The sequence below is a fragment of the Salvelinus sp. IW2-2015 genome, linkage group LG36 (genome assembly GCF_002910315.2).
Source record: "Salvelinus sp. IW2-2015 linkage group LG36, ASM291031v2, whole genome shotgun sequence".
Classification (NCBI taxonomy): domain Eukaryota; kingdom Metazoa; phylum Chordata; class Actinopteri; order Salmoniformes; family Salmonidae; genus Salvelinus; species Salvelinus sp. IW2-2015.
This window is the reverse complement of record NC_036875.1, coordinates 30,811,204-30,829,763: the sequence shown is the minus strand read 5'-3', so window position 1 is coordinate 30,829,763 and position 18,560 is coordinate 30,811,204. Positions and strand designations below refer to the sequence as shown.

At 43.1% G+C, this 18,560-nt stretch overlaps 1 protein-coding gene across 2 annotated transcripts in view; it reads right to left on the bottom strand.

The window, feature by feature from the left end:
- Positions 1–18,560, bottom strand: part of LOC111959431 (von Willebrand factor C domain-containing protein 2-like) — a 38,675-nt gene that overhangs the window by 18,534 nt on the left and 1,581 nt on the right. The window contains exon 1 of one of the 2 annotated variants that reach the window (XM_023980959.2): positions 17,299–17,822. In XM_023980959.2, coding sequence (XP_023836727.1) covers positions 17,299–17,751 — 453 coding nt within the window. In that variant the 5' untranslated portion in view covers positions 17,752–17,822. Of the gene's footprint in view, positions 1–16,864; positions 17,823–18,560 lie in introns of those variants that run through there. The other variant, XM_070437647.1, reaches the window with a different exon arrangement.

The following is an 18,560-nucleotide window of genomic DNA, read 5'->3' as shown; positions in this document are numbered from 1 at the left end:
TAGTGTGTTTGTGGATCAAACTATATGGTGATTTGTGAGCCCATTCAGGTTCACATAAGGGTGAACTGACTGTCGAAGCTGCATTAGAGACTGTAGTGGTTGTACTCTGAGACTATTCTATGGGATCAGGGAGATGAGCAAGAAGTCCCTGGGGTGTAGATTAGGATGTAGTTTGGGGAGAGGGATGGGGAAAGTTACGTCAAAACAACATCTTATATTAACAGAACGAAGGAGAGGTGGAGTGTAGATGGGAGATGAAGGGATGGGAGAGGAGAGGTGGATTGGAGATGGGAGATGAAGGGATGGGAGAGGAGAGGTGGAGATGGGAGATGAAGGGATGGGAGAGGAGAGGTGGAGATGGGAGTTGGATGGAAGAGGTGAGGTAGAGATTAAAGATGGGAGATGAAAGATGGGCGAGGAGAGGTGGAGATGGGAGATGAACAGATGGGAAGGAGAGTGGGAGATGGAGATGAAGGATGGGAGAGGAGAGGTGGAGATAGGAGATGGGACATGAAGGGATGGGAGAGGAGAGGTGGAGATGAGATGAAGGGATGGGAGAGGAGAGGAGAGGAGAGGTGGAGATAGGAGATGGGACATGAGGGATGGAGAGAGAGATGGAGAATGGGAGAGGAGATAGGAGATGGGACATGAAGGGATGGGAGGAGAGGTGGAGTGGGGACATGAGGGATGGGAGAGGAGAGGTGGGATAGAGATGGGACATGAAGGTATGGAGAGGAGAGGTGGAGATGGGAGATGAAGGGATGGGAAAGGAGAGGAGAGGTGGAGATAGGAGATGGGACATGAAGGGATGGGAGAGGAGAGGTGGAGATGGGAGAGGAGAGGAGAGGTGGAGATAGGAGATGGGACATGAAGGGATGGGAGAGGAGAGATGGAGATGGGGGATATAAGGGGTATCCAAAGTCAGATAAAGACACAAGGCAACCTTTTTTAGCTTTCATTTACCTCACTCAGTTTATTAATTTAAAGTAAGTTATGCGGGGAACTAGCTCAAACTAGTTCAACACTCCAGTTATCTCTGGCCTACTTGTTTGCTTCTTTTAATCAGCTTTTCAAATTAAAACAATGCTTTTTTCTTCAGGCAAATTGGATAGGAAAATCAATTTGAGCAACTCATTTTAGATGCTTTTCATAGAAGGTTTCCTTTCATAGGTGTCAGTGCTGAAGAGCACAGTAACTAATTAGTGTAGGATGTGCAGTGTGGGCGGTGAAGTTTGTTCTTGTGTGTATGTGTGTGTGCACACGCGTGTGTAAGAGCGTGTGTTCTGTCCTCCATTCTATAATTTTCTGCTGTGCAAAGGGGGATATATTGGTTCATTACTTTGTAAATTGGTTTTCCTGTAATATTTGTGATCGTGATCTTGAAAGGCACTGCATTTTGTTGCGGAACTTTTACTGCAGTCAGACACTACTCTTATGAGCCTGATCAGTGTTTAAAAAGCTGTTGCAATGTCATTAGACTAGGAAGTTGAGAGAGCTGAGAGTTATAAAACCCTCAGAATTTAACCTAAACCTTGCCATTTTGTCCAAAAGTGTCATTTGTAAATAACTGCATTTTATTTAGAAACTTCCACTGCAGTCACTTCTGTTATGATTCTGTGCTTTAATATTCAGTAGATTCAGAGCTGTATCTCTTGGGTTCCCATGTCATTAAACTGTGTCCAATCTGTCTCTTGTAACAATGTGGGTAATAGAGCTCGCCAGCTTGTATTCCTAAAAAACAGAAAGGAGTTACCTCTGGTTCGTTCAGCTATGGGAAAAATAGTGGGGAAAGAATAGGGTTTTGGGATAAACTGCAAAAATATGGTCTGAGGTTAACACAGGCTTAGGAGATCTTATACGTTTTGTTCTATGAGATAATATCAGTCATTTAACATTAATAATAAAGCCTTGATGTGCTTTATGTGCTTTTTTTAAATTTCACGAGAAGTGATGTTAGCTGATGAGTTGTACCCACCCCCACCCTTTTGCCCTTAGAACAGCCATAATTCATCGGGGCATGGACTCTACAAGGTGATGAAAGCATTCCTCAGGGATGCTGGCCCATGTTGACTCCAATGCTTCCCATAGTTGTGTCAAGTTGGCTGGATGTCCTTTTGGTGATGGTCCATTCTTGATACAGATGGGAAATTGTTGAGCGTCAAAAACCCAGCAGCGTTGCAGTTCTTGACACAAACCGGTCCACTTGTCCCCTACTAACATACCCCGTTCAAAGGCACATAAATATTGTCTTGCCCATTCACCCTCTTTAACCTGTCTTGTTTAACCTGCCTCCTCCCTTTTATCTACATGGATTGAAGTGGATTTAACCATTTACATCTATAAGGGATCATAGCTTTCACCTGGATTTAGCTGGTCAGTCTATGTCATGGAAAGAGCAGGTGTTGATAATGTTTTTTTACACTCAGCATATATTTAAGAGCATCAACGTTATGTAGAAACAAAATAAATCAGTGTAGCTTGTAAGACTACAGTTGCTTTTTGTGTCATTTTTGAATGGATGGGGACCCAACAACAAATGTCTTTAAGGTCCTTCTCAGCCCATCTCTCACCCCTCTCCCCTAGAGATCTCAGTCAGGAGCACGAATGGGATGGGGATTGATCGGATTTCAGCCCTACAGCCTGTCGAGTCCTGTTCTTCTCACCTGGGTCATAGATATAGAACAGTTGTTTTATATCTATGGCCTGGGATCTGAACTCACCCTATATTTCCTGGTTCTTGATTGGAGCTGCGCTGCAGAGGCTGGGGGTAGGACCGGGGGTAGTACGGGCGCGACGGCGGGCGGACTGGTCCCTTCCTCGTCGGACGGGGAACCCTGTAGGTGAAACACCTACCGAGGTTGAGTGGCACAACTCTCTCATACTGTCTTATATACATACTGTATACTATCTCTCTTTCTTATAAATATACTGTATATATCTGTGTTATATTCTACATTACATGCATCTGAAATGAAACTGTACTTAGAGTGCGCTATAATACTGAATATAACACAGCAGTAAAGACCCACCCATAGTAATATGATTCTATTTCTACAGACTAACTCAAAAACATGATTATTTTTCTATGGAACTACTAGTGTTTTCACTCTACCGTCCCCATCACCAAACCACATAACTGTCCATCAGGCTAATAAAGTAGCTCCACATCAACTACATTACATCCATATTAAAAATGGACCACTGCCCAATAGAGACTGACTCAGCATTCTGTGGATGGAAAGATTCACTTTCTGATGAATGAGGTCTTTAAGGCTGGATCATATTTCTTAACAGATTACAGGGCATCGTCCGTGATCAATCAATGGTTAGAGAGTCCTTACTTATCAAATAGTTTTATTACTGACAAGGTATCTACAGATGTAGTATCTTAATTTGAGCCAGTTTTCTCAAGCAGGAAAATAATACAGCAACAGTAAATGTGAATTATTATGTTGATTACAATTAATGGACATTTTTTGTAGTAGTTGATACATTTTACATTAGGGCAAATTAAGTATGACATTTTAAAGTGGAAGTTACAAACTTTAAAAGCCTTTTTAAACCTTGAATAGACTACAAGTTGACATTTCCTGCTGTGCAAGGAAATTCTCATCAACAAAATAGTGATCAAATGAAGATCCTACATCTATACAGAATGTAACCCTGAGACACTTGCACAAAAGATTGATCACATTCCCTATTCCATGATCAGTGAATTAGTAACTATGAGACACATAAAATGTTGGACAAGGTGGTGATACAGTCTGATCTGTGAGATCAAAACTTTAGTGTTTCTCTCTTGGCCTGTGTTTAGGAGAAATATAATACCCTTTTCACATCCTGGCTCCGATACATCCTTCCTACATTGTCCTTTCCAGCACGGTTCCAGCAACTATGTTGAATGCCTAACCAGGCCAGTGCATCATGGCTTAGCTCGGCCTGGCACTTGGCACAGTAGTGTGAATCAACCCTCAGAGATATCTCCAACCTTACAGAGATGAAACCTGCCTTGTGGGTCTTAGATATACTGCTTGTGTTCCAAAACCCCAGTGTTTCTCTAATGTTTTGTGTGTTGTTTAGAAGAGATATCAGAGAGATCTCCAACCTTAAAGAGATTGAACCTGCCTTGTGGGTCTTAAAGATATAGATCTCTGTTGGACTCCTTCCCCGCCTGCTGTGTTCAGTAAATGCGGAGCTATGCATAAAGAGCCAGGACGATGGCCAAGGAAATGCCACCGCAGCCCACGCCAAAGGTTAACCAGCCAGCCCTGTCAGCATCCTCTTAATTGGGGCTTTGATCAGAAGCTACCGACACCCTTCAATTTTTTGTTTACTCTGCTGGGCACTATGCAGTCATCGTTTTATACAGTAATTCAAAGAGAAATTATGCTTTCATGTCTTTAATAATTTCATAAATAGGCACTTTCATTCTGGCACAACTGTGGTGATTATGACTTTAGCTTCCTCAAGTCATCAGATGCCTGTCACTGATCAACAACCCCAAAACAGTGATCTGATCAAAGCTTCAAAGCTGTGGTCAATGGGAATTCTTTGCTACATCAATTATTTATCTAAACTATCTGAAAATGGCGATTTTCATTGACCATCCACAGTTTCCCCTCTGTGGTCTGCCTCCCCCTGTAATTTCTCTGTTCAGTTGAGAAAATCAATTGGAACAAATGAATGGTTTTTCAAGAGGTGTGAAATGTCCTTCCCTCTCGCCGGGCCCTGCCACTCAAGGTTAGTGGGGATGTGAGGGTGAGCTGCACTATTGATGGACTTGATCTCACATCAAACCAGCAGGCTTTACTTACAGGCCTCTCTCTCCCTGAGGGGAGCATGGATCTGCATCCCAATACAGGCCTAAGAGGCTTCGTCCGCTCAACACCGATCCAGCCAGGCTGAGTTCCAAATGTCACCCCATTCCCTTTATAGTGCAATACCCTATGGGCCCTGGTCAAAAGTAATGCACTATAAAGGGAATAAGGTGCCATGGGACGCGCCCCCAGTCACTGATCACAATGGATTAAGTACACAGGTTTAAAGGGCTGATCGCTCACAACCTTATTAGCAACACACTGCTTTACTTAAGTCCCCCATACTAATTAGCTAATGTCATGCTCTTTTTGGAGATCTAAAAGCCTTGTAAATGATATGCAGTCTAAAATTAGTGGCAGGTGTTTCACTGGGGTGAGCAGTCACATTGTGATTGAATTGAATTGAGTTGAAGAATGTGATCAAGGACAAAGGTGGAATATGGAAAATAGTATAATCAAATCAATGAACTGAGCTATTCGAGAGATGAGATTTCTTACAAACAAAAATTACAAAGTTTGCTTGTCAGACTAAAACTGACACAGTTTGGTGCCCACTAACCACGTTTCCATTCACAGTTTTTATGCAAGTAAAGTCATTTCTTATATATATAAAAAAACCTGTGATGGAAACAGGAAGTTTCGGTGTAATTTTATAAATGTCGACAGATAATTTGTTAGTTCGACATGGTGGGATCTTTTTGTGTTAGTAAAATTAATTATACGAGAAATGGCGGTGGAAACAAAGTAAATTTGAAGTCACGCAACAATATGGTGTGTGGTCCTCCCACTACTTGGGAAACCATGCTATTTATTAGGCTACAGATAAAATAAGTTATGATGAACTTCACAGGGTGGTGAAAGTACACGGTGATGAGCTTGATGCTGCTTTCCAATAACTATTGAGAGTCTTATTCTGGTGACATGACGAGCGATGCTTGACTGCTATTTGACAAATAATAATATTCTCGCTCTCATCCATAATAATCTCATTTTGTAGACTAGCTAACCCGCACGGCCTACCCGCACTGTATCTGCTAGCTGTTGGCTAGTGCGCAGGTTCCAAGACCAAAGCCAGAGTATGCACATTTGCTATTTAACGCAACAGTTTTGTGAAAAAACTATCGGTAGTTGAAAAAGTGATGGAAACACATTGAACTTTAGATTTTTATTCGGTACATCATTCTTTTTGTGTGTGCACTACGTCATCACGCACTGATCTTTATCCACAACAAGTCCATTTGGTGGAAACACACCTTTGGTTGGAAAATGTGCATATTTTCTTTATGCAGATTCTAGAATATTTGCATGAAAATATTTTGCCAATTGGATTGAAACCTAGCTACTGTCTAACTTTTATATCAAACTTTAGGGACCATGGTTTGCTGGGGAACGGAAATGGAACATTTGTATAATTTGATTTAATGCTAACCATCACACAAGTTGATGATTGGACACATTACATGAAAAGGAAATTAATGCCATTGGCAACTGCAAGCACAATGAATACTAAAGTATAATGGAAACTACCCAAAACTCGAAGGACAATTATTCGGCTGTACCCATAGGATAACCCTTTTTAGTTCCATGTAAAACCATCTGTGGAAAACCAAAAGGAATCTTCCTGGAACCAAGATTTCACATTCTTAAAATAAAGTGGTGATCCTAACTGACCTAAGACAGGGAATTTGTACTGGGATTAAATGTCAGGAATTGTGTTTAAATGTATTTGGCTAAGGTGTATGTAAACTTCCGACTTCAACTGTAAGCTTGTTTTTCTCCGAAGTTTGTAAACATTGTAAATGTAAACAAACACTGTATAGCCTCATAACATGGTTAAAACAATACATTTTATATCATGGACTGTCTGTCCTTGCATCGATAGCTCTGTCTATTAATCTGAGAGTGGTTCATTTCTCATGGCCCATCCCTCAGCTTTTTACCAAAAACAGAGGCAGGGCAACCATTTTGTTATTGTTTCATCTGTGGATTTGCCCTTTAAACAAGATAAAAGTGTCACCAACAAAAAGGTAAACAATAGGCCTATTGCAAATGCAGCATATTGCATTCATTTTTTCCACATGTTAATACCACTTTTAAGTTGCGCTCAAAGCAGGCCATTCCATGAGCGCAGCATTTATTTTTCAACTTGAATCATTGAGCCCAATCAGTCCTCCATGACAACAAAATCATAAACAACAGAGTACGGCTGGCTAATAAGTCCTTAGATTTTGGGGTTATGCTGAGGTAAAACAATTTGGCTAATCTAGACTTCCATATTTCAAAGTCCTATTCTTGAAAATCAAGGGGTACAACATTTATTGGAATGACTGGAATTCAGATTTTAATGTAAAGATATCATTTAATCATATCATTATATGTGGTAGAAAGTGATGGGTTAGAAGATGCCTACATAACCAACCCATAAAGCAATTTTTTTACATCCATATATTTGGGCTTCCGCAGTGGTTTAAGGCATTGCATCTCATTGCTAGAGGCATCACTACATACCCTTTTTTGATTCCAGGCTGTATCACAACCATCCGTCGTCCAGGCAAGGGTTTGGCCGGGGTAGGCCGTCATTGTAAATAAGAATATGTTCTTAAAGGATCGGTCCCCCCCCAACGGGATAGTTGAGCAAACATAGGCTAATGTGATTAGCATGAGGTTGTAAGAAACAAAACAAAAATCCCGGGAAATAGACATGTCTGATATGGGCAAAAGTTTAAATTCTTGTTAATCTAACTACACTGTCCAATTTACAGTAAGACTTGCCTAGTTAAATAAAGGTTAAATAAAAAAAATATATGGCCAGCAATATAAACTTTAACATAAATTTATCTTGCAAAAGATGTTGTTCAATTGATAACATACCAAAAATCGGTAACATACCGATTTTTGTCTTCTTCTAATGCCTATTAAGGGGAAAGTAATCTGAAAGTAACTGAATGTAATCAGATTACATTACTGAGTTTGGGTAATCTGAAAGTTACGTTACTGATTACAATTTTGGACAGGTAACTGTAATGGATTACATCTAGAAAGTAACCTACCCAACTCTGGACAGCCTATAGGGAGGAGGTCAGAGACCTGGCAGTGTGATGCCACAACAACAACCTCTCCCTCAACGTGAGCAAGACAAAGGAGATGATCGTGGACTACAGGAAAAGGAATGCTGAACACGCTCCCATTCACATCGATGGAGCTGAGGTGGAGCAGGGCGGGAGTTTCAAGTTCCTTGGTTTCCACATCACCACCAAACTATCATGGTCCAAACATACCAAGAAAGTCGTGAAGAGGCCACAACAACACCTTTTCCCCCTCAGACTGTAAAGATTTGGCATGGGTACTCAGATCCTCAAAAAGTTCTAGAGCTGCACCCTTGACAGCATCCTGACCGGTTGCATCACCACCTGGTATGGCAACTGCTTGGCGCTGCAGAGCGTAGTGCGTACGGCCTAGTTCATCATCCAGGACCTATATACTACGTGTTGTCAGAGGGAGGCCAGTCACCCAAGTCATAGACTGTTCTCTCTGCTACCGCACGGCAAGCGGTACCTGAGTGCCAAGTCTAGGTCCAAAAGGCTCCATAACAGCATCCAACCCCAAACAATAAGACCGCTGAACAATTAATCAAATGGCCACCTGCACTATTTGCATTGACCCCCCCCCCCCCTTTGTTTAGACACCTCTACTGGCTGTTTATTATCTATGCATAGTCACTTTACCTCGACTAACCTGTAAGCACACACATTGATTCAGTACCAGTACCCCCTGTATATAGCTTCATTATTTTCTTAAAACTGCATTGTTGGTTACAGGCTTGTAAGTGAGCATATCACGGAAAGGTCTACACCTGTTGTATTCGGTGCATGTGACAAATAAAATTGGATTTGATCTATACACATCTTCACTGGAGGAATTTACACAAGATATACTAGGAATGATATGATACTGCATAAGGGTTGGTATGTTTCTTGACACTATAATTAAGAAATAAGTCTTGATATATACCAGGGCTAAGGGCTGTTCTTATGTACAACACAACCCTTAGCTGTGGTATATTGACCATATACCACAACCTCCTGAGGTGCCTTATTGCTATTATAGACTGGTTACCAATGTAATTAGAGCAGTAAAAACACATGTTTTGTCATACCGGTGGTATAGGGTCTGATATACCACAGCTGTCAGCCAGTCAGCATTCAGGGCTCAAACCACCCAGTTTATAATAACAAATATGAACCCTGTAAATTGTGTATATTGTTTTTTATTGACAGGGAGAGAAAAACAATGCTCTAACAGCAGATTAGAGAGGCACCGTGGGATTAAGCTGCTCATCTAGCTAGCCTACTGTTTCTAATATAACATTTCCTATTTCACATCAGTAAAAAAAGGCATTACAGTCCCAATATGCATGACTATTTAGGGCATATCTCTGCATGATTTTGTTTATGTTTGTCATGTCAGAGCTACTGTACTGTATTCAGCTCATTGTGTATCCCCCAGGTGTTCCTCCTGTCACAGGTCTAAGATATGTTCTGAGATAAAAGTTGGTACAATTCCTTCTCATGCTTAGAATGATTGCTGCATTATCCGACAGAGTTCTATTAAACACTGCTGGGGGATATAGGCAACAGTATGTGAGTGAAAAATTGGTCTATCTATGCAAGCGAAAATCGACTTATTCTTGACTCAATCCTACTCTTCCAATCTGTAGGTTTAACTGACTCTCTCATAGCAAAATTAAATGAGCAGCGCTACAATATACTGTAGGTAATGTTTACAAGCCACTGATAAGAATCACTATTGGTCAGTATAGACAAGACATGTCCATACCAAGACTAAATAATAATAATAATAATAATAATAATTTAGCACATTTCTACAGCACTTTTCATAACAATCTTAATGCGATTCAAAAGCAAAAAATAAACAAGCAATACATCATCATGAGTAGTTTAGCTATAGTTAGGTAACCAATAGGCCATGTCTTTGAGTCCATCCTCCAAAGATAGAGATGGGAAGTTCATGGCTTGATCAGAGGAAGTATGGTCAGGGAGATGGTTGATGAAGAGTCTGGTGACAATCATGTAGAAGGCTACTCTGGGAACTAGCATGAGTCGTGTAGCTACTGGACTTATCCTCCTTCACAATGTATGGCACCTAGTTGGGTAACGCATCAGCAGCTCTTGGTGCCAGAAAGCTCACCACACACAGTTCAGAGTACTAGCCAGTCGTCCCAACCACAAACCCTCTGCCTCAGTACTGCATTAATTTACTGCATCTCCCATTCTTCTCAGGCTTCAGGTGACTCTTAAATTGATGTTTTCAAAAGATCAGGAACCAGCAGCCAGGTGAAACAAAAAAGCTGGTACAGTGTCCAGATGCATCATTCGAACAAAAACAATTGGCTAGCTAACCAAGCCAAAAATAGTTGACCTGCCAGTCTATCAGCAAATCTGTGGGTAAAAACCACCAGAAATATGCACTAAAACTCAATGTTATCAAAAACAAAACAGCTGATAAAAAACAAATAACAAATAATTAAATATGTACACATTTACAGGAGTTCTCTGTTTAAGCTCTCTGTTTAGGCTGGTGCCATGGCAACTACAGAACAATAAATATATGACTCTGCCATCTTCTCTGGCTCTCACCCGACTGACATATACCTCTCCAACACTGACAATGTGCTTCAGCCTCTTCCATCATGTAATGTCCGACCAACACGACTAATTGCCATGATTAATCATCATATAAATATATCAGCCCAGTTCAGGCCTTAAGGTAGGGCTGGGTATGCGTAGATTTTATCCAGTATAATAGGCCAGTATAGTAGGCCAGCCTACCTCAAGCGTGGTACAGCTCCAACCATGGCTCAAAGCATTCAGTTTGCCATTGATGAATGTGCTTGGGGAATCTCCAAGCCCATTGATAAAGTGTGAGGTGCCTGTAGATGTGCAGCACAAAGTGTCATTACTAATCAGCCATATCCGTTACGCCCCCACTGTCACAGCCAAGATGCTTGAGACGCTTGAAAATCTTGGCCTGGAGGATGGATAAATACATAGGCTAGACGCCGACCAGATTATCTAATATAATCCCATTTTGTCCATTTCTAATCCACAGAGTAGGCGTAGGCCTGAATACAAGATACCATGATTTTCTGCATCATAAGACGTGCACATTTACATCTTTCCCTCTGCCACCAGGTTCAGGCCCAGCCTCTCCTCTAACCTTAACCCCAACTTTAACCTCCCCTCTGCAGATTCAACACCAGTTCCAGCACCAGACCGAGTCACAGCACTAGAATACTGGAAGAGGTACAGAGGAGGGACCCAACATCTAACCTTCACCCGGAGTGAGCGGACCAGGGGAGTGCCACCATTGACATCCGGGTCTAGGGCTCCCTTGTGTGTCTGCTTCCTCCTCAGGTTGTCCTTTCTCCCCTCTGCAGGCCCAGTTACAGCACCAACTCAGTACACGGTTTCCAGCACCAGTCCCAGCACCAGACCACCAGACGAAGAGGAGGGACCAAAGATCAAACCTTCACCTGGTGATCAGGCCACAGGAAAGTAACACCATGGGCCTCTGGGTCTAAGGCACCTTTGTGTTTTTGCTTGCTCCTCAGGTTGTCCTTCCTCCCCTCTACAGACCCAGATCCCAATCCAGCACCTGAACCAGCCCCAGTTCCTTGTTCCTGTTTTTTACTGGTCTCCAGTTTTCCACCCTGGTCCCAGCACCAACATGACTTCCAGTCCAGTCCTGGCCCCAACAACAGCAACAACCCTGGACACAGCAGTGACCAACCACAACTGCCACCTCCATCCAGCAACTGCCAGCCCAGCCCAGACCCCGCCCACAACACAAAGACACAGACACATTGTGGACTGACTGATGGACAGATTGCTTTTGTTTGATTAGATTACCATTTGGTTTGCCTAATTTGACTTGATAGCTTATTGTTATAATTATTTATCATTTTGAATTTTGAAAAACCAAATAAAAGGACCTTAACCTTTTCAGGGTTCTTACCTAACCTTAACATTTCAAGGTTCTTGCTATGTAAACAGTTTGGGGATATTATGGCATAATTTTGACTGGCAAATGACTCCTATTCCCAATTTGAAGTTTCTGCTGAAGTCAAAATCTGGCGTATTAGGTAAATAGGACAGATGTCAAATAATGCAATAAGTTAATGAGTTCATGTTGCACTATGACTATCAAATCAAATCAAAACGTATTTGTCACATGCACCGAATACAACAGGTGTTAACCAACAATGCAGTTCAAGAAATAGAGTTAAGAAAATATTGACAAAATAAACTGAAGTAAAAGTAAAATAAAAAGTAAGACAAGAAAATAATATAACAATAACGAGGTTATATACAGGGGGTACCGGTACCGAGTCAACGTCGAGGTAATTGTAATTGTAAAGTGACTATGCATAAATAATAAACAGCGAGTAGCAGCAGTGTAAAAACAAAGGGGGTGGTCAACGGAAATAGTCCGGGTGGCTATTTCTAATTGTTCAGTAGTCTTATGGCTTGGGGGTAGAAGCTGTTAAGGAGCCTTTTGGTCCTAGACTTGGCGCTCCGGTATTGCTGGCCATGCGGTAGAGGAGAGAACAATCTATGACTTGGGTGACTGGAGTCTTTGACAATTTTGGGGGCCTTCCTCTGACAACACCTAGTATATAGGTCCTGGATGTCAGGAAGCTTGACCCCAGTGATGTCCTAGGCCGTACGCACTACCCTCTGTAGCGCCTTACGGTGAGATGCCGAGCAGTTGCTATACCAGGCGGTGATGCAACCGGTCAGGATGCTCTCGATGGTGCAGCTGCAGAACATTTTGAGGATCTGGGGACCCATGCCAAATCTTTTCAGACTCCTGAGGGGGAAAAGGTGTTGTTGTGCTCTCTTCACACTGTCTTGGTGTGTTTGGACCATGAAAGTTTGTTGGTGATGTGGACACAGTCAATTAACAGCAACACTATGGTGTTGAATACTGTAGTCAATGAATAGCATTCTCACGTAGGTGTTCCTTTTGTCCAGGTGGGAAAGGGCAGTGTGGAGTGCGATTGAGATTGTGTCATCTGTGGATCTGTTGGGGCGGTATGCGAATTGGAGTATGTCTAGGGTTTCCTGCATGATGGTGTTGATGTGAGCCATGACCAGCCTTTCAAAGCATTTCATGGCTACGGACGTGAGTGCTACAGGGCGGTAATCATTTAGGCAGGTTACCTTTGCTTTCTTGGGCACAGGGATTATGGTGGTCTGTTTGAAACATGTAGGTAGTACAGACTCGTTCAGGGACAGGTTGAAAATGTCAATGAAGACATTTGCCAGTTGTTCTCTGTTTGTTGTCGGTTCGTCTTGTTCATTAAAGCTTACCAGCGTTTTTCCTGTCAGCTCCTATCGTTTCCCAGCGTCTCTTTGATAGTCCTCCCGGTAATTTTACCTTTGCCTGTCCTGACCCTGTCGTCCTGTCGTCCTGTACCTTTGCCTTACCCTGGATTTTCGACCCCTGCCTGCCTTGACCTGTCTTTGCCTGCCCCTGTTGCTACAATAAACAGTGTTACTTCGACAGTTTGCATCTGGGTCTTACCTTGATCCCTGACAGTACGAACTGGCCATGACTGACCCAGCAGTCTTCGATCAGCTCTGCTACGCCATCTCCTCCCAGGGAGCCACCATTGGTATGCACAAGGAGTTGCTTTGCGGCATGATGGAGGGGTTCCAGGCCACGGCCGATCGTCATGACCAAGCATTGGACATTTTGCGGGAGCAAGTCCGTGGGTTGCCTACTAGGCAGCCGACCACGACGGTAACCACCGAGCCCCTCTGTAATCCGGCTGGTAGCAGCGCCGTCACCCCGGTATTCCGAGAACCTCGCTTACCTCCCCCGGATTGAAATGATCGAGATTCCAGAACTTGCTGGGCCTTTCTCAGCCAAACGAGTACACAAACTTGAGACGCAGAGTTGTCTGTATTCCGGTACTGCCGGTCATTTTGTGTCTACTTGTCCCTTCAAGAGAGCTAGCTTATTCGTTGGAGCTAGCTTATTCGCCCCCACTCTATGCCACCCTGCTGTAGGGCGACCAGTCCAAGTCTCTCCGGGTACTCATCGACTCGGGGGCCGAAGTGAGTCTTACCCTGGCGTCCGAGCTGGGCAATCCCCACTCAACCCCTCTCCATCCCCATGGTGTTAGAGCGCTGGACGGGCGCTCTATAGGCCGGGTCACCCACCAGATCACCCCCATCAGCCTACGAGTGTCGGGGAACCACAGCGAGGCTATTCAATTCCTGCTGGTTGAGTCTCCGCAGGTCCCCGTGGTATTGGGATTCTCTTGGCTCCAGTGACACACTCCCTCCATTGACTGGGCTACTGGTGCCATTGTGGGCTGGAGCCCGTCCTGCCACACTCATTGCCTGAAGTCAGCTCTGCCTGCCCCGGGACGTCTTCCTGGGGGCTTGGAAATTGCCCCGGACCTCTACACCAGCTCCGCAGAGTACCAGGACCTCCGGGAGGGGTTCAGTAAGGCCCAGGTCACTTCGCTTCTGCAGCACCGACTGGTATCCAAGAAGGTCAAGTCTGAGGCACTGGCACGTAGCTTTAGGGCCATGGCTACACCCAAGGAAGCTGAGACCTGTTCCCCCCGCTACAAGATTACTAACCCATCTGCTGTTCGTCCTCTGTTGCCCTGTACCCTCCGTATATTTCCTACCTTTTCTGTGTCTAGAGTCAAAACCATCTCTGACTGCCCCTTGTCTTCTGTTTCTAGGCCCATCCCTTCCCTGCATGTCATCGAGGGCCAGCCAGCATACACGGTGAGATGCCTCCTGATGGTTCGACCACTGGGCAGGGGTTTCCAGTACCTGGTTGACTGGGAGGGTTATGACCCGGAGGAGAGGTGCTGGGTTCCCGCTAAAGACATCTTGGACCGGGCCCTCATCGCCGACTTTCTCCGCCAGCACCCCAGTCAACCAGACATCCGCCTAGGTGGAACGCCTGGTGACGTCCCTAGACGGGGGGTACTGTTTCACCTGTCCTTGTGCTTGTCTCCACCCCATCCAGGTGTCACCCATCTTCCCAATTTTCCCCTGTGTATTTATACCTGTGCTCTTCGTCTCGTTAGTTCAAATTTATCAGCGTTTTTCCTGTCAGCGCCTATCGTTTCCCAACCTTTCTTTGCTAGTCCTCCGGTTTTGACCTTTGCCTGTTATGACCCTGTACTCGCCCTCCTGACCTCTCTGCCTGACATGATCCTGAGTCTGCCTGCCATCCTGTACCTTTGCCTTACCCTGGATTTTCGACCCCTGCCTGCCTTGACCTGTCTTTGCCTGCCCCTGTTGCTACAATAAACAGTGTTACTTCGACAGTTTGCATCTGGGTCTTACCTTGATCCCTGATAGTCCTGGTAATCCCTCTGGCCCTGCGGCTTTGTGAATGTTGAACTGTTTAAAGGTCTCACTCACATCCGCTCCGGAGAGCGTGATCACACGGTCAGCCGGAACAGCTGGTGCTCTCATGCATGCTTCAGTGTTGCTTGCCTTGAAGCGAGCATAAAAAGTATTTACCATGTCTGGTAGGCTTGTTTCACTGGGCAGCTCGTTTCACTGGGCAGCTGGGTTTCCCTTTGTAGTGCGTAATATTTTTCAAGTCCTGCCACATCTGACAAGCATCAGAGCCGGTGTAGTAGGATTCAATCTTAGTCCTGTATTGACGCTTTGCCTGTTTGATGGTTCGCTCCTTTAGCTCGGTGAGGATGTTGCCTGTAATCCATGGCTTCTGGTTGGGAAATGTACGTACGGTCACTGTGGGGACGATGTTGTCAATGCACTTATTGATGAAGCCGGTGACTGAGGTGGTATACTCCACAATGCCATTGGATGAATCCCGGAACATATTCCAGTCTGTGCTAGCAAAACAGTCCTGTAGCATCCGCATCATCTGACCACTTCCATATTGCGTGAGTCACTGGTACTTCCTGCTTTAGTTTTTGCTTGTAAGCAGCAATCAGGATGATATAATTATGGTCAGATTTGCAAAAATGGGGGGTGAGGGAGAGCTTTGTATGCTTTGTATGTGTGTGGAGTAAAGGTGGGATTTGGGCCTTGTCTTGACAAAGCAGTATATAGTTTGCGTCGGACTCATTAAAGAAAATATCTTTGTCCAGTTCTAGGTGAGTAATTGCTGTTCTGATGTTCAGAAGCTTTTTTCGGTCATAAGAGATGGTAGCAGCAACATTATGTACAAAATGAGTTACAAACAATGCGAAAAAAAACTAACAAAATAGCACAGTTGTTTAGGAGCCCGTAAAACGGCAGCCAAGCCCTCCGGCGCCATTATTATACACTGTATAAATTGTAACTTGTTTTTAAGGTAACTTATGTTACTGTAAATTCCAATAAACTTTGGTTTAAATCTACATTACTGTAAAGAAAGCACTTCTTTACAATAATGTACAGTAACATGCTGTAAAAAAAAATTACAGTAGCTTACAGGTAACTGTTTGTCAGTAATTTACCATTAAAACAAGTTATGTTTTTTACAGTGTAATATAATGAATTAAGACTAAGCTTGTTGAATCAACAATTAAAATGTTGAGTCTGTGGACCCATATTTACACCAAAACAGTGTTAAATGTTAACTCTGCTTAGTGTAAAGTCTTATTTAAATATTTCCCAGAGTGCCTTGTCTTTCGAGTAAATTGTAGAGTTACCACCCATGACTGTATTTGTTAGTGACAGAGACATGGTTTCAAAGCTAATGAAATAATTGTTTTTTTTTTTAAATGTTTGCAATATCGAATGCTGGGTAATATGATAATGAGATGTGTATGACTTTCAGGCCATTGTACTAGGGTGAAGCTAGGCCCTCAAAATAAGGTCTTAAGAAATACGTATGATATTGTGTTAAATATATATTTTGAAAGATAACATATCCACTTAGGATGTCACTTGGTGAAGTCCATAGGACTGTAAATGGATGAATGCAACAAATATGTATCTGTCACTAATAAATACAGTAACTCTACAATTTACTCGAAAGGCAAGGCACTCTGGGAAATATTTGAATAACACACTAAGGAGTGTGTTAATTTAACAGTGTCGCGGTGTCTATATAGGTCCATAGACTCAATCATTTCATGGTTGATTGAACACTGTTAATTTAGACTTTCTTTAACAATGGAGAATTTGCTGTGTCGATTCTCTGACGAGCAGAGAACATTGGGGGAAAACAAAATCATGATGTTTTGAGTGGAATGACTATCCAGTCAACACTGCTACATTTTTTTGATCACATTCAATTGTCACACTTAGCTCATTCTGCCTACCTAATTAAGCAACACTGCTTATAGTGTGTATTGTGGTACAAATACAATTGCATCCAAATGAGAATTAAACATTTAAAATGATTACAAACGACTGATCAATAGACCATGCAAATTAAAACAATAAACACCAAACATCCCTACCTTAAATTCCTCCAGGATCTTGTAAGTTTTCCCCCTGTATTCACAAAAGTTTTTAACTTCCTTGCATTCAGGACAGCATCCATTGTGCTCCACTTTTGTGCACTTAGGGTGTATCTTGGGGCACTCCGGCTGGTCGCACACTGGCCCATCCTCAGTGCACACGCATGGGCAGTTCGAGTGTCCCGGGAAGAAACGCTCCCCCAGTTTGTAAACAAAGCCACTGTCGTCCACGCAAACTTTCCCCCGGTAATCGTCGAAAATGATGTTGTCGCTGTTGGCAGTTCGCTCTGCCTCGTCCGCGGCGTAATCCTCGGGACTGAGGGAGGCTGGTGACAAGGTGGCGTGGAGGACGAGGAGGACAATGCAGGTTGTTGGAAAGAGAAAGCCCATCCTTCGCCGCGGTATTCCTGTTGCAGTCAAGGAAAGGGTCGAAGTTGCATTTACTTTGCCCATTCCATTCCCAGTCTGTGCAGCACGAAGGCCAAATTAACATGCTGATGATATCATGCAAATAGAATGGGATATTTTCAGTTAGAAGTATCCACAGCAACGGACACAATCCCAGAAAAGATTTACAATCTAACACAGCAAATTCTCAAGTGTTAATTCAACACTTAGTGTTAAATTTAACACGGGTCAAGTGTGTTGATCCAGGTGTTAATTTAACACTAACATAATTAATTTAACACTCACTGATGTAAAATAACCCCAGTGTTGGTGTTAATAACCAGTGTAAAATTAAAACCATGCTCATCTTTATCATATTTCCCAGCATGCTCTATTGCAGGTGGCTTTTTAGAATTGTTTGTTTCAATATCTATGTTTTTGCATGTACATTGATTGGTTAATTAATATTATGCTACTCAAAAATAAATAACAAACATATTTCTCATCTAATCCAATCTGTTAGCTGGATTTATTGCACCATAGGGCCAGACTACCGCATTTGGAGCCCCGGGGCACCGACCTCCAGGGGCCCACCCACCGTTTTTTGGGGGGAAATAAACTAACTTACTGCATTTCAATACATTTTGCCATGGTGCAGAGAGAAAAATGTGCATTTCTACACTTTTTGTCATGAGGGTAAGAGAAAATGTTGAAGTTTTAAAGCTAATTTCCTGCAATTCCACAGTTTTTGCCATGGGGTAGAGAAAAAATATGTTACCCGTTACTGAAATGGTTGTTCCAGTTTAGATGGTTTAATTCATTTTTCTCTGGGTGCTGCATTTGATCTTCAATGAGGTTCAGAGGGCCCCACTGAA